At 36.4% G+C, this 17,413-nt stretch overlaps 1 protein-coding gene across 1 annotated transcript in view; it reads right to left on the bottom strand.

Annotated features, from left to right (window-relative positions):
• Nucleotides 1-5,349: 5,349 nt before the first annotated feature.
• The window catches only part of ITGB1 (integrin subunit beta 1), a 46,418-nt gene continuing 34,354 nt past the window's right edge, over nucleotides 5,350-17,413 (bottom strand). The window contains exons 12-16 of the mRNA XM_046012412.1: nucleotides 16,230-16,468; nucleotides 15,784-16,006; nucleotides 14,933-15,165; nucleotides 12,996-13,162; nucleotides 5,350-6,579 (exon numbers count right to left, since the gene is read on the bottom strand). Coding sequence (XP_045868368.1) covers nucleotides 6,514-6,579; nucleotides 12,996-13,162; nucleotides 14,933-15,165; nucleotides 15,784-16,006; nucleotides 16,230-16,468 — 928 coding nt within the window. The 3' untranslated portion in view covers nucleotides 5,350-6,513. The remainder of the gene's footprint in view (nucleotides 6,580-12,995; nucleotides 13,163-14,932; nucleotides 15,166-15,783; nucleotides 16,007-16,229; nucleotides 16,469-17,413) is intronic.

The following is a 17,413-nucleotide window of genomic DNA, read 5'->3' as shown; positions in this document are numbered from 1 at the left end:
TCGGTTCTCCACAAACTGATCTATAGATCTAGCCATCACATTTAAAACCATGTAAATGGGGCACCTGGGTGGCTCAGTGCCTTCGGCTCAGGTCATGATCTCAGGGTCCCAGGATCGAGCCCCACATCAGGCTCTCTGCTCAGCAGGGAGCCTGCTCATCCCCACCCCACCTGCCTCTCTGCCTACTTGTGATCTATGTCAAATAAAAATCTTTAAAAAAAAAAGTCATGATTTTTGTAGAAATTTTCAAGCAGATGTATTTACATGCAATGGCAAAGGAACTGAAAAAACAGTGATTTTGAAAAAGAATTACAGGATACACTTTATCTGGTTTTAGGTTTTACTGTAATATATTGCAGTAATAAAAAAGTGTGGTATTGATGAAAAAGTAGAAACAGATTACAAGAGCAGAATGCAAAATCAAGAAATGTGTCCTCACATACTTGTTCAGTTGATTTTTCTACAAAAATGCAAAGGCAATTAAATGGAAAATGAATTTTTCAACAACTAGTGCTGGAAATACCAATGTACATATGCAAAAAAAAATCAAAAATTTAAATTCCAAATAGATTCCAAAAATAAATTCCAACTCATAAATATAAAAGCGAAAACCAAAAAAAGTAAAGTAAAACATAGAAAAAAGCCTTTTTGTTTTGTTTTCAAGTAGGCATAAATCTCTTGAGTTATAATTTTATGTTGACAAACTGACTCCATAAAATTTTTAACTTCATAAAAGTTAATAATTTAGACCTCAAAAAATTTTAAATTTCATCTTCCCAACAATTCTGTGCCAAGCCACAATACCAGATTAAAACAAATCAAATGAGACAGTTTTCAGCACTTGGGACATCCCTGAGAGATGGAAAAGAGAAGTGATCTCTAGAATCATCCCAAGTTACAGTCTTTAAAGTCTTGCCAGGACAGGACTCAGGGAAGGTGCACCAAGGCAGAGTTTGGCAACCTCAGCTCCAGGAGTCCAAGGACAGCAAGCAGGGCAGAAGATGCAGGGCAGAGTGAAAGGAAGAACCCCTGCTGAGGGATAAGTATTCAGAAAGCTGGCAACTGTGTTTGTGTGAGGAAACGACCTAAGGTTGAGGAAAGTTATCTACCCTAAATGGTCAGAAGCTTGCAAATAGCCAGGAATAATAACTATTCCTACCAGATTGGAAAACCTCCTTAATTCCAAAAGCCTTGTGTAGACTACCCAGAAGGCTCTTGCTTCACTAAATCCAAGGATTTAGTGGCTAAGCCCTGGATTAAACACTGGTCTTGTTCTTTGTTGGGTGGGCCCCAACCTGTTGATATTGACACTTTGGGCTAGGAATGCCCAAGGCACATGCCCAGCCCCACAGAACTCCTAGTGAGCTCCCAGACATGAACCCCCACCAGGGCCAATGTTGTGGCTGGATGAGCCATCATGGTTCTTACTATGAGGGCAGGATACACATAAGCAAGAAACCATTAGGGAACTTTAAAAAACAAGATTTCTTACTCACAGTTCTCAGTGGGTACATGAAATGCCCAAGGGTCACACAGCGAGGTAGGGTAAAGAGACACAAAGCACAACGAGATGGGTCCCTGCCATCATCAGGGTCTGGGGGTGATATGTCTCATGTTTTCTGCATTTGCTCTTTATTGGCCAATCTAAAGCATCAGAGTGGGGAGCTGTGGCTCAGGAAGCTCGAGGTGGGGTTCCCTGAACAGTTATCTAGGTTGCCCAGGGCTTTCTGCAAGAGAGATCTTCATGGGTGGGGGCAACCTAACTCCTTATCTGGTTGTTTAGCTATTAGCAAAACCACCTGGATTGTTTCTGCCTTTTGGCCATTATAAATGCTGCTGCAGCGAATACAGGCACACAAGCATCTGAGTGACTGCTTTCAATTCTTCTGCTATTAAACTAGAATTGCTGGGTCCTATGGTAATTTTAGGTTTAGCTTTTTCAGAAACTGCCAATCTATTTTCCATAGCTGTTGCACCATTTTACATTCCTACCAGCAAAGTACAAGGTTTCTAAAATTTTCCACATCCTCAACCAACACTTACTGTTTAAAAATATTGCCATCTGAGGGGCACCTGGGTGGCTCAGTGGGTTAAAGCCTCTGCTTTCGGCTCAGGTCATGATCCCAGGGTCCTGGGATCGAGCCCCGCACCTGGCTCTCTGCTCAGCGGGGAGCCTGCTTCCCTTCCTCTCTCTCTGGCTGCCTCTCTGCCTATCTGTGATCTCTGTCTGTCAAATAAATAAATAAAATCTTTAAAAAAAAAAAATATTGTCATCCGAGTAGGTGTGATGTGATATTTAACTGTGGTTTTAATTTGCATTTCTCTGTCGTACATCTTTTATGTGATTATTGACCATTAGTTTCTTCTTTGGAGAAATGTTTATTCAAGTCCTTTGTCCATCTTTAATTTGGTTGTCTTTCTGTTGAGTTGTAACTCTATATATTCACCCTTTATCAGATATGTGATTTACAAATCACATATCTTTCTTTATAAGTAGACTCCACATCCAACATGGGACTTGAATTCATAACCCTGAAATCAAGGGTTGGTTAGTCTCCCAACTGAGTGAGCCAGATGCCCCTTGTCACTTTCTTGATAATGTCCTTTAATGAACAGAAGTTTTCAATTCTGATGAAGTCCAAATCATATTTTTTCTTCTGTTGCTCGTGCTTTTTTGTTATGTCTAAGAATACTCAGATAAATCCAAGATCATGAAGAATTACCATGTTTTCCTCTAAGAGTTTTATGGCTTTAGCTCCTAGATTACTGATCCATTGTGAGATAGTTTTTGTACTTGGTGTGAGGCGGAGACCTAGTAAATCTAGGGATAAGACAGAAACATAAAGTACTAGGGACATGTAGAAAAGCTCGAGGATCTGAAAGTGGAATTGAAATGGGGACACTGAGACAGTACATTTTAAATGGTTGCTGAGAGGCCACTTAGCTATTGAAGGAGACCCGGATGCTGATTATCTCCCAGGAATAATCTTGGTCAGCAAGCAATATTAATATAACATTGCTACCAGTAAGTAAATCAGGAACATATCAAATACTACACATAAAATGAAGGCAACTCTTCTATAAATTATTACAATAAAGATGGGCTAAATTATGGAATTTAAATATTCTGAATAGTGTTATCACTCAGTGATTCATAACTCTGCTTAATATACCAGTCTATTTTAGAATTAGTCTCAATAATAAACCCAGAGTAAGTAAAAAATCCAATAAAATTATATGAAATGTCACTAGTAACCTTTTATGGGAACTCTATACCCTTGAAAAATTCACAGAAGATAAACCCAATGAACACTTAGAGATATTATGGTAGGAAATGAACGTAAGTATTGTCTTTATCATGGGCTTAAGGGAGTATTTGTTTCATGCATCATCCTAGCATTTTTGTGCCCCAGGGGTTCTAGTTGAGAAGACAGGTCATCCTCACAGTGGTAGAGGCTTAATGGGTTCTTCAATCTTGATCTAATCCAGCCCCTAAATCTGCTCCTATTGATCAGTCTGATCAGTCAAAAGCCACTTCTACCTATCCCTAAATTCTCAGAAGAATCCTAGAACATGAGACCCAGTCTCATGGGCTCAAACGGGTCCTGAAGATACTGTCTCCGAACTCCTTTGAGTACATTAGGTCAGAAACATCCAAGGCTTCAAGGAGACAGGCAATAAACAAAAGACAAATGGCCTCTAGTCAAGGTTGTCCCTCAAATTCTAGTAGCAACAGAAGGAAAAAGGGACAATTTCAGGTTTAAAAAGTTGACCATGGTGACTTTTTATAGTAGTATGATGATCTGCTCCTGCGACTCTAGGTTTTATCTGGGCATCTCTGCAACGAACGCCACTACTGACATTTGACATTCACCAAAGCATTCATTATTGATACTTACATTTTGTAAATTTTCATAACAGAGTTTGAATAAAAACAAAAAACAACTTTGAACTATTTTTTTATTTCAGGACACTTATTTTTTAGAAAGTGTTTCATTGGAGGTCAAAATATACTGTCACTAGGAAAATATTTCAGTGACAAAGTTCTATGTGACTTCAATCAAAGCTAATTTTCATCTCTTGAAATTGTATTTTGGAATTGCAAGTTTTACAACCTAAAATTATTCAAATGTCAACGCTCTTACAGTCAGTATGAGAAATAAACTCTATACAGTTCCACCAGCTTCCAAATAAAAGAATTTCCATCTTTGTAAGTTGTAATATAAAATCTAAAAATTCACCATATTCAGCCTCAAGGACATATATGTCAGGAAAAAAACATGTATATATACAACAGTGCCTTTGTTCCTATAATATTAAAAATGATTCAGTCTAAGCTAGAAAATACAATTAAGTGGAATAAGTACAAAAGGACACCAGTTTTTAAAAATGGGAGGATACCACAAATGTAAAGTTGAAAATTTTAACAAAGTCCTCCCCCCAAGTGTTTCTGACACTTGTTGTATGCTCTAGGAAGAATTATGTCTTCTAATATACTTTACACAAGTATGTTTTATAGGTGTAAATACTTTCTCACAAATGAACCAAAACCAAATGAAAATAAAATTTCCTTATCAGAAAAGTAACAGGGACACCTATGGTGTTGTCAGCTGAGGGCTCCACTCTTGGTTTCCACTCAGGTCGTGACTGACTTGTGAGATTGAGCCCTGGGCTTAGACAGGAGTCTGGGCTTGAGACTCCTCTGCCCCTCTTGCTCTGCTCTCTCTTCCTCTCCCCTTAAATAAATAAATATTTTTTTTTAAAAAAGGAAGAAAAGTAACAATCCTGTCTGGATCTTAAACAACAATTTTCAGTTTCTAGTTACCAGTCCTAAGACACTCACAGAGTTAATTCTGCTTGATGCAGGGATGAAAGCGATCTCCTGCCACAGGGTGCAGGGAGCAAGTGGCACGGGAGAGGGTGGGGATTTATCCAGTATTATTTAAAGAGCCCAAAGACAGGGGCGCCTGGGTGGCTCAGCGGGTTAAAGCCTCTGCCTTCAGCTCGGGTCATGATCCCAGGGTCCTGGGATCGAGCCCCGCATCGGGCTCTCTGCTTGGCTGGGAGCCTGCTTCCTCTTCTCTCTCTCTCTGCCTGCCTCTCTGCCTACTTGTGATCTCTATCTGTCAAATAAATAAATCTTAAAAAAAAAAAAAAAAAAAAAAAAAGAGCCCAAAGACAGTCTGAAAAATCTCTTTGATCACACCACTTGCCTTGTGTCGCTGGCACATCTTTTCTTTTTTTAATATATTTTGTCTTCCTAAGTGAAATATCCATTAACCAGAAATATTTTGTCAGCCTAAGCTATAAAAATGTCATGCACAGAAACTGACAAAACAGCAAAACATCCAAGTTACATATTTTAGGCATATTTATTTAATAAATAACTTCAGTAAACAGCATGTAAAAAGTGAACTGTTAAAATTAAAAGGCACTTAACACAAGAATGTGACTAGGATGAAACAAAACGGGCAAACGGTGAGAAGGAAATATACAGTGGTCTGTTACAGCGTGGGCCGAAGGGGGGACGTGAGTAAGTGAGGACTGAGGACAACTTCACATGTTCATTAAAAAGGCAAATTTACAGCTGAAATGTCAAAGAAAAAGTACTGGTAAAAAAAAGTCTAACCCCCAAATTGCAAACAAATACATTAAATGATTAGAAGAGGTGAGGTGATAAAAAGCACCAGGCTTTAAAAGAAATACAATGAATAAAATAAATTCACCCAAAGGTCCTCAATTCAGCAAATATTTTGTAAATTAAGGCCATTATATAAATGATGCTAAATTAAGGACTTTTTTGCAGAAAATTTCCCATTACTTTTATCCAAGGCTTGACTTTCTAAAGTGAAGGCAAAGAGTTACCAAGATTAAGTAACTCTTAAAATGGCACACAGGTTTTAAAGCTATGTTTTCCCTTCCTAACTCTCTTTCTCCCGTGGCCTCTGTAGATCAAATATTTCAAAACTATTTTAAACCAGTAATTCCCAATATGCTCAGTCTTTCAGATATGTCATCAGTCTTGTCTACTAGGCAAAGAGCAAAATAACAAATTTAAAACAATCCTAAACTAGCTATGTCGGACATTTAGTTTGATTCTGTACAACTAAAACCTGACATATCTGTAAAGCTAAAAATCAATTTTAATACTTGATTAATGGAAACTCTCAGCATACTCGTTACTTTAACTACGGTCCTTTCAATCACTCTAGCAATATCACTTAATCCCCAGTAAGAGCCTGATTTCAACAGTCCAGGAGGAAAAGGCCAAAAAGGCACAAAGTGACCTTCGCTGATGAGGATAAGCATCCTGTCTCAAGTTTTTTGTCAGTCCCTGGCATTGATTATAACATTATTTTCAAAATAATAAAAACCTTTTTAAATTATACATATTGTACATTTTCAAAAACTGCACTTGAGAGAAATCATAGTGCTACTGCCCTAAAGCTACCTCACTGTGACTGTGAAAATTACCACTCTGCACTCAGTGTCGTCAGTCTGCACAGGCCACGCTCATTTGCCCTCGTACTTTGGATTGACAACAGTTGTCACAGCACTCTTATAAATTGGATTTTCACCCTAAAAAAAAAGAGAGAGAGAGAGAGAGAGAGAGAAATGATCAGTTTACTAAAATCGTGTAGTATTTTAGTATTAATAGTATTAGTAGTATTTAGTATTTAGACAATATTGAAAGTGAATGGTCATTTTTGGACATTCTTTCCATTCTTATCTGTCCAGGTATCACACTCAATTTTTTAAAAAGGCATTCATAAAAGTTTACATATGAAACAAAACTTTCATAGAAATGAAACAGGAAAGATTGGCTCTTCCAGTGGAAAGGTGACCCTGTAATCTGGCATCATTTCATTCCTGAGTCCTTCCTACACGGCAGCATTAAGAATGTCCTCCACGGCAGAGAATGTGCTATTAAGGCTTCTCTCCTCTCATCTACAGTTTTGAATGCCTGTCTTAAAGAAGAATTAACCCTTCTGCCATTAACTGCCAGATTCTTAACCCTTCACTGTGGTTAAGAAGGTTCTTGATAATTCCTGGGAATCCTGTACTGTCATCTCTGTGAGGGAAGCGTTCTCCTGAGGCTCTTCCACCACAGAACTTACTGATACACACAGTCCTGCGACAAGGCTGTCACAGGATTGCTGAGGGTCCTGTGCCTCCACAAGTCGTCACAAATGTGCTTAAAATGTTAACACAAATAGGGGTGCCTGGGTGGCTCAGTGGGTTAAAGCTTCTGCCTGCGGCTCAGGTCATGATCCCGGGGTCCTGGGATCAAGCCCTGCGTCGGGCTCTCTGCTCAGCGGCGAGCCTGCTTTCTCCTCTCTCTCTGCCTGCCTCTCTACCTACTTGTGATCTCTGTCAAATAAATAAATAAAATATTTTAAAAAAAAATGTTAAATAATACCATTCTTCACGAAATAATTATTATCCTTCGGTATCACACTGGTAAAAACTTTTATCTTTATTGCAATACTAAATTGTGTTAAAGAGTACTGAAATCAAGCCCAGCAAATGACTCCAAGCCACCAATACAAGAACTCTTTCAAGATCCAAAAATACGCAGGTACTGATGTTTTAAGCAGGCAAACAACACACACTCCCACACTACCATTTTCTTAAAAAAAAAAATCCCCCCCCCAAAAAAAAGAACAAAACCCTTACAAAATCCTTATGCTAAGTGATATATTTCAATATCTACTATAGCATTTTCTTTCTCCTATCCTTATAAACTAAAAGTAGGCTTAAAAGCCAACCAAGAAGTATGGCCAATAATCCTCTATCAGAGGAAATTACAGTGAGCACAAATCAATAAATGTTGAATAAAAACTTAAGGTATTAAGTTTTTAGGTAAAAATTAAGACTTTAAAATGCTGTTTGGTTTTGTATTGTACCATAGAGCCATTTGTGGTGACTTTTTAAAATATTTGTAGGAAGCATCTAGTCATTTTTGCTTTTAAGATTTATTTATACTTCACTGCAGATTATAATTGAATATGCCTTTATTGCTGCAATTTTTGCTCTCTAGTAGGGTACAGTCTGGTGGATGACACACATGCAAATAAGTTAAGGCACTTTGGTACAGTACAAAATACAACTACGTATACAATATGGGAGCAGTAAAAGAAAAAAGGGACTTAGAGAAGATTAAAGGTATTTTCAGAGAAACTGATTATAGATAAAATATTAAAAGATAAATAGAAACACAAGGAAATCGAAGTTCATAGGCAAAGTCAAGGTCTAGGGAAAAGAATGACACATTTGTGTAGAAATACATACAGTTTGAAGTTTTTAAGAGTGTGCGTGTGAGTGTATGTCCTGAGGTGTGAGCAAGGGAGAAGAGACAAGAGAAACGGACAATGCCAAATCCTAAAGGTCCTGTAGGCCACGCTGAAAAGACTGAATTTTATCCCATAGATAGGAAATCACTGAGGAAAAGTATAGCGTGTAAAGCTGGGTGGTCCTGAAACACACTAAATAAACCACTACCACTTCAGCTCAGCAGTTAGTCTGAGTTCCTATTAAGACAGGACACTATGTTTTAGCCCAACCCCAATCCCACCCCACAAAATACAACTTGACCAGCCATTTCAGAAACATGGAACTCAGGATCCCTCAGAGACAAACATTATATAATCTGGATGATTAAAAAAAAAAAAATACAGGATATCAACTTCTTATCTCTTATCCAACTGAAGCTAATACATTATTATACAGACATTATAGCTGACATTTCATAACGGAGACAGGAAACTGGATCCTGGCAACTACATTCTTAACAAGTTATATAGTACAAATAAGTTAACCTCTATTTCCATCTTCCTATTCAGCGTGATGCTAAAACTAGATTCTTCCAAATATACTGAGAAAAACAAATCACGATTTTTCTTTAAAACAATACATTAGATCTAATATTTCATACTTAGGAATTGTAAGGGAGGTAAACGCACATACAAACCAAACCAAACAAAAAAACCCAAAAATAAAAAAAAACCCAGAAAACAAAACAAAACAAAAAAACACCCAAATTACTGATGAGTCCAAAGTACATAAGGCAGAAACTTACCCTTGGAGAAAAGTGCCTTTTCATATACACAAATGTTTATATATTTATTATTACATCCAAACAAAAGTTTAACATGCAAGGTTAGAGGTAAAATTAAACTGTGTTAGGCATCATTTTTAAATGGAGGTAAACTAAAGTAAACCAGATTAGTTTCCATCATTCAGAGTGCACCCCACCCTTATCTTGAAAAAAAAAATTAAAAGCATATTTAACTCAAGAGAAAAGGGTTATATTCAGCAGTGAAGTTTTCTGCACTCAGTAAAATGTCATCTTTATGTTCACACTGGAATGACTGAGAGCAGTGGCTACAGAATCATCGCAGATTATAATATAACATACTAGATAGACAACACACAACTGTGAGAGATTAGGAAGCTGCATTTAAATTTGCATAACAGCAAGGAGGATAGATAATTTTTTAATCCACTTTAAAATTATAAAGTTGATAATTTGACTTTTTAAATATACCTACTTAATAGTCCTACGACGTAAAGTAATTACAATGTCTGTTCATTACCTAAAATATGTTAATGACATAATTCATTCATTGATTGGTAAACGCTGGTCCCATATCAAAAAGTGTTTCACAATCATAATTTATTTTCATTTCTTAATGCTCATTAATTTCTATTGTTTATTTCTACTTTAATTTTTTGTGAGAAAACATCTCAGAATAACCTATAGCCATTAATTTACTGGATTTCATTAATGAATAATAAAATTTTAACCAAACTTTTACTTCTTGAGTTATCCAAAAGGCTTATTTTGGCTGAAGAAGTAACATTTTAGCCAAAATTAATGATATAAACATTAAGTTTCACTATTATTGATTAATTTCCTTCAATGTACAATTTCATGTGTAGTAAAGGTAGAAATTACACCTTTTAATTTGCACCTTTAAATTTACTTTTAGGATACACAGAAATTTAACTCGTTTGAGAAGTAATCATATAGAATTGTCAATATTTGACTGTTTTTGACCTACCAAAAAAAAAAAGAAAAAGAAAGGAAGGAAGGGAAGGAGGAAGGATGGATGGAAGGAAGAAAGAAAGAAAATTGAGCAAATCCGTTTTCTTCTAAAAATACTCCATGGAAAGGATTAAGGAAAGAGAAGAACACACCAAGTGTAGACTTAATACAAAAATGTACCAGCCTGCCCATATATGAATGTGACAGTAATCTTCTGCCATCAAATTTAATTTTGCTGTTTAAAAAGTCTTAAAATCTGCTTAGAAATAAAAGAAAAATCTGACAAGTAATGGTTTCCAATCATCTTAAAAACACTAAGCAATCCTGTATTTAAAGTATACTCTCAGTAAATAAGCAAAAAAAAGTGTCATTAAGTGGTATGTCTGTTACAATGTTTGTCCAATGCATTAATGTTACATACAATGTTACTCTAAGTTACTACAAATGTTAAAAAGCTGAAATTCTCTATAAAGAATGATCTACCTCTTAACCAGGTAAGAGTCTCCTGAAGATGCGTGACTACTGCTAGTGCATTGTAGTGGGTAAGAACACAGATCCTGGTGTCCAAACTGCGTGGGTCTGATTCTGAGCTCTTCCACTAACCAGTCATGTGTGAGCCTGGTCAAGTTACCTAACCCTTCTGTGCCTCCATTTTCTAATATGTGAAATTAAAAAAAAAAAAAAGTCCTTGGGAAAGCAAAGAGGAATTCTGGATTACCAGCCAGGAGAATCTGTTCATATTATAACCTTTTAAATCAGTTTTAGGGACTTATGTAATTATATCAAAATATGCTAGAAGCATTTCATGAAAATTCAGATATAAGGAAATCCTGACCACTACTAATAAAAGAAAAAATAATAAATTTGTCATTCATGTAAAATGTACATTCACCAAAATAGATTACCCTAGCTCAGTGAATAGGAAAAGCCAGCCTTATTACAACTCTGAATTTTCAACTAAATTTTTATTTAAAACTATAAATGGGGGGCGCCTGGGTGGCTCAGTGGGTTAAGCCTCTACCTTCTGCTCAGGTCATGATCCCAGGGTCCTGGGATCGAGCCCCATACTGGGCTCTTTGCTCAGCAGGGAGCCTGCTTCCCTTCCTCTCTCTGCCTGCCTCTCTGCCTACTTGTGATCTCTGTCTGTCAAATAAATAAATAAAATCTTAAAAAAAAAACTGTAAATGGGACTTTCTCTTTAAAGTCTGTTTTTTTAAAGAAGTTCAATGTTAGATTTGAATATTAGAACCATTCAATAATCAGAACAAAATATATATATAAATAAAAGGTTTCTGGTTTTTAATGGAATTTCAACTTAAATCAAGCACTAAAGAATCTCCAAATAGTTCCAGAACCAGTGATACTATAGTTGCATATTATACCAATGTTTCAGCAGGTTACATTTATTTTTCTATTTTGCAATTTAGAGTTCACTTTTACTTTTCACTATTTCACCCTGAAATCTCCATATGTAAGGATAATGCCACCTGAAGCGCAGAAGCATCGTGAAGATTATAAGTGACAGGCTGGTATCACGTAACGCAGTTCATTAGCCAGACACCCACGCCCACACAACAGAGGTTATTAACAGCTCCCCATTAAAGATGTGACAGCTAAGCTCTGAACAGCCACGCGGCTCAATGCTGTTGAAGGGCTGGGCTCTGACCCCAGGTCGGTCTGACCACAAAGCACGTCCTCTTTTTACTACAACCCAGCTGCTGCTCCTGCACCAGAAAGCTGGTTTTAAAGCCCTTTGAAACACTAACTCTAAATTAACACACACACCAAAAAAAGCCACAATATAGCCATATAAATAAAGCCAGACTTTAAAAAAAAAATAGCACCAGTGATAAAGCACACACAGTGCAGTAAAAAATAATAAGAGTTCACATGCAAAGACAGAAAATGAAAGAAAATACGAACGGCAACTTAGAGACCAGCTTTACGTCCATAGTTTGGATTCTTGAAATTATTAATAGGACTCTTGTAAATCGGATTTTCTTGCTAAAGTAAAAGAAATAGTTTCTAATGATTTCATCAGAAAAAAAAATTGACATGTATAGTGTTTAACCACTATAAACAAATTTTCACTGTCATAAATTTTACTTTCATACTTCCAAATATCGTTATTTTAAAAAAAAAAAAACTGCAGTAAAATGCAAATGACTAAAATTCATTTATACTTTAAAATTACCGAAGACTGCCTTCTTGTGTCAAAAGATAAATACATGAAGACCAACATTTGGCCACCCCACCCTTGGACTTCATATTTCAAAATACATTATATGCTAGCACAACATTCCACTCACTTACAGCTTTTAAAAATTTTTACAAAGTTTATTAAGTTATAATTTGCAGAATGTTAAATATACCCCTTTTAAGTATAGAGCTGTACATACATACCCACAATCAAGATCATCCCAAGAAGATCCCTCATGCCCTCTCCCCCCCAACTCCAGCCTCTGGAAACCACTGATTTAGTTCTGCCCCTATAGTTCTGCCTTTTCCACAAGGTCATATAAGTAGAATCATAAAATGTGTAGCCCTTTGAGTCTGGCTGCTTTCGATTAAGGTTCTTCATTGGAAAGGAAAGAGAGAGAGAGAAGCTTTCCACTGATTATCTTGCTACACAGGTAACATTATTTAGAATTCTATTTTAAATGAGATGAGAAAAGGCAGAAGAGCAGATTTAAGATCAAAATTAGGAAATAAAAACAATGACCACAGTATTCAGAAGATCCTTTCTTAAAATGTTTTGTTTTAAGGGTATATATATAAGATGTTTTCTGCTTTTCACTAAATACAAGTTCTCTGAGTGATGAATTTCTGGAGAAATAAAATACTTAAAGAAGACTTTAATAATCAGTTTTAGAGTTAACAGACAAGCCTTAGAAGTGTTACGTTTACTTTGTAAACCTCCTTACATTTTAGATATTCTGCAACTTACCGTGTCCCATTTGGCATTCATTTTCTCCTTTTCGAATTTCGCAAATTCCCTTCTGTCATGAATTATCATTAAAAGCTTCCAAATCAGCAGCAATGCAAGGCCGATAAGAACAATGCCAGCAACCACGCCAGCTACAATTGGAATGATGTCTGGACCAGTGGGACACTCTGTAAAATAAAAAGGAAAGAAAAAAAAAATAAATAAATAAAAAAAATAAAAAAAATAAAAAGGAAAGAGTGAGCCCACAAGGGATGATACATGCAAAGTACGGCCCAAAGTACAAAGACCTCATTAGTCTCGTATCCAAAACATACAGGGATAAATACCCAAAATAAGTAAATGAAAAGAATTCTGAAGAATCTATAAAAAAGATTCTAGAACTAACAAGTGACTTTATAAAGCCATACGATATATGATCAATAAATAAAAATTATATGTATTTCTATATATTACACAGAAGTTCATTTCTACATACGGGAAATTGAAATTTAGAAAACAATATGTTCTACAATAACATCGAAAATCATGAAGTACTTATGTACACATCCAACAAAATATGGGCACGATTTGCATGCAAAAAATTACTAAGCACTGATGAAAGAAATCAAAGACCTGAATAAATGCTAAGATGTCAATTCTCCCCCAATTTGATCTAGATAAACTCAGTGCAATCCCAATCAAAATCCTGGCAGGAGTTTTATAGATATCAGCAAATTAATTCTACAATGCACAAGGCAGAGAACTACAAAAGTGTTTCAAAAACACTATGGAAAAGAACAAAGTTGGACATCTCATATCACCAGATTACAAGACTAACTATGAAGTAACAGTAATTGAGATAGTGTGGTACATTGGCTAAAGGTCAGATGCACAGATTAATGGAACAGAATAAATAATTAGAAATAGGCCAACATACATAAGCTCATCTGATTTTTCAACAAAGGTAGAGAAAGGTCAATCTTTCCAACACACAGTGCTAGAAATACCAGACATCCACATGCAAAGAACTGAATCTCACTCCATATACTAAGATTAACTCAAAATGAGTTATAGACCTAAATGGAAAACCAGAAACTATAAACCTTCTAGAAGAAAACACAGGAGAGAAGTCCTTTTGATCCTGAGTTAGGCAAAGAGTGCTAATGTAATAGTAAAAGCAAGATCCATAAAGAAAAGCTTGGCAAACTGTAGTTCATCAAAATTAAAGCTTCTTTTAAAAAACACTGTTAAAAAGGTGAAGGAAGAGAAGGAAAAAGAGAAGGAAGCATTAACTGGTAAACAATATTTGTCAAACACATACCTGGAAATGCAAAACAATACAGAAACTTCGAAAACACAGTTTGGCTATTTCTTACAAAGTTAAACATATGCTCACCATATGCTCCGAAATCCATTCCCACTACACTTCCAAAAGAAATGAAAATTTACATTTCACAAAAACCTATATACAAATGTAGAAAGAATATACAAAAAAGTGCCTATAAAAATCAAAATAAAAAATGCTTCATCTTCTGAGAAGCTGAAAAAATTCATGCTTTACGATATCCTTTAAGAAATTATCTTTCCCAGTAGTACCTGAACCTAAATCAACCTCAAACTTAAGCATCATCAATAATGATCTAAGTCCTAGTAAGTTCCGTGTTAAAAAAAGAGTCAGGCAGTATGCTGAGTGTATGCTGAGTGTTTTATGTGGATTCATGCATTTGGTCTTCAAACTCTCCACTCATAACACTTAAGACCTGCTTTCTCTTTTCCTTATTTCTTATATAGTTAACAATACTATTTTAAGCTTTGAGATTTAAACTGCCTTAACTTGAACCTAAAATAATCCAGCTGGAGGCCATCATTGGGAGTTAGGGAAAATGCCAAGAGGCCTAAGGAGTAGCAGAAAGAAGACAAAAGAGAAAGAAAATAATGTAAAATGATCAGATTTTTACCCGGAGTCTCTACAACATGAACGATGGCCTCATTGTTCCCATTAACGGAATATGTGAAATAGAACCAGCAGTCATCAACATCCTTCTCCTTACAGTGGGACAGGGGATCAACCTGGCCTGGCTGCGGTAATTTGTCCCGATTTTCAACCTTGGTGATGTTGAAATGTGAACATTCCTGTGCACATGTGTCTTTCTTTTCTCCTTTATTGAAGGCTCTGCACTGAACACATTCTCTGTGAAAATACAAATTATATTAAAAAGGTATTTAAAATTTAAAATGAGTATTTGCTGAAAGGCTATTTCGTGTGAATAAATGGAGAGACACAGGACACTTCTAGATGGAAAAACTAAATATAAAAATGCTCATTTCCCCAGTGAAATTACATAGTACAATTCAAACTAAAATCCAAAAAGAGAAGTAAAAAAGTAGTAAAATAAAACTAGCCTAATCAGACATTATAAATGCATAGCACAAAACCTAAATGATTTAAACAAAGCGTTGTTGATACAACAGTTCTTCAAAAGGCAAAACCTTCAATTTTGCTTAGTTTAGTCAAGAGATAGTAATTAAACAAGTGGTAATACTAATTCACAAAGGTTACCATGTGGAGTCAACGACATAGCCAATTCGGATGGCACCAACTACTCTCCTACAACACACTTAAGTATCATACAACAAACGCCAGCGACTGAGAAAGGATTTTTAAGACTCAGAGCGGGCCACCGTGTGTCAGAGATTTTATTTCCAGTGTGACCGAATATCAGTACTATTTTGGTTCTAGTCTAATACTATACAGTTAGGTCAACAGACAGCAAATACCAACTGTTTCCGGCACCTGGGAAAGACTTACTTATGTTCCGCACAGACACCGAGGCAGGTCTGACACATCTCACAGGTCGGCCCTTGGAACTTGGGGTCAGTGCACTTACAGGCGCCACACTCGCAGACGCCCCGGCCGTTGCAGATCTGTCCGTTCGTGGCCAGGCACGAAGTCGTGTCCAGAGAACAGTCACAGGCACTGCCAGTGTAGTTGGGGTTGCACTCGCACACGCGACACTTGCAAACACCATTTCCTGGGATTAAGAATATCATTTCTCATAACAGTGGTAAAGATATCAACCATGGCACCGACTTCAAAGTCAAAATAAGCAGTAATGTAGAAGAACACGTAGCTAAGGATACACGGACCCTACAGTGCTGCCCTTTTTCTACTTATTCACCAAGCAAACTCCTAATGCTTTTTTATTGTATTAGATGGGATCACACTTTAGAACCATTTTCAGACCCTTTTCTCACCTCCACAAATTAAGCCATTGGATCTATCGCAGTTGAAATTATCACACTCGCAGAATTTTCCAGAATAAATTTCATTTGTATTATCCCTCTTCCTACAAACGCACTGTCCACAGACACACTCTCCATTGTTGCTACAGATTTCTGAACTGTTTTCTTTCCTGCAGTAAGCATCCATATCTTCACTGTTCACTTCATCCGTGCTACATTCGCAATGTCTACCAACTCGGCCCTCGTTGCACCTAAAGAAAGAACCCAAAATTTCAATCACATAAATAAAAATTTAAAATAACAAGTCATACTTCGAGAAAGATGGGGAGAGGAAGCAAGACTGTGAACGGTATCTTCAAAATACAATTATATTACATGGGAGTGTTCACACCACATGTCACAGACATGTATGAAAGTGTTCATATGTGCACACATGTGTGTGCGTGCACCAGCTAAGTTCACATGGAATATATGAAAGAGACTAGGGGAAAAAAATGTCTTCAGGAAAATAACCATTTTGATCAAGATGAAAATATCATCTAGCATTGAACAGGTAAACAAAACATTTGGAAATATAGGATCAACTTACTTTAAGAGAGTATGTTAGTTCTGTTCTCAAATGATATGCTATCACATTTGGTATTATAGATGAAGCATCTCTAAATTTAAAGCAACGGTCCAATCATTAATCTAAAAAAGTACAATAAACACACTCCAAAAAGTACATAGAAGTTAAAGAAAAACATACTGACCATAGCATTTAAAAATACACTATTTAAAAACAGGTACATCCTGTGGTTCCAGACTTTTCGGACACACTGTATTTTTTGAACACCCAAGGCTTATAGACACTGGAAATATACTAATTCTGTATCTGGAGAATATGTAAAGGGGAGGAAGGCAAAATATTATTTTTTAAAAGATTTATTTATTTTAGAGAAAGCAAGCACGGACACAGACCTGCAGGCTAGGGGAGGGTACAGAGGGAGAGGGAGAAAGAGGGAATCCTTAAGCAGACTCCCCACTGCGTTTGGATCCAACGCCCCCTAGGCCTCAATCCCACAACTCTGAGACCATGACTGGAGTTGAAATCAAGAGCTAGCTGCTTAACTGACTGAGCCATCGGGCGTACCAGGAAGACAAGGCATTTTTAAGATTTTTTAGTTAATGAATTTTACTAAAAACGGATCTACATG

This window comes from Meles meles, chromosome 7 (assembly GCF_922984935.1).
Source record: "Meles meles chromosome 7, mMelMel3.1 paternal haplotype, whole genome shotgun sequence".
NCBI classification, from domain to species: domain Eukaryota; kingdom Metazoa; phylum Chordata; class Mammalia; order Carnivora; family Mustelidae; genus Meles; species Meles meles.
The sequence above is the reverse complement of the archived record's forward strand: the minus strand, read 5'-3'. Positions and strand labels throughout refer to the sequence as shown.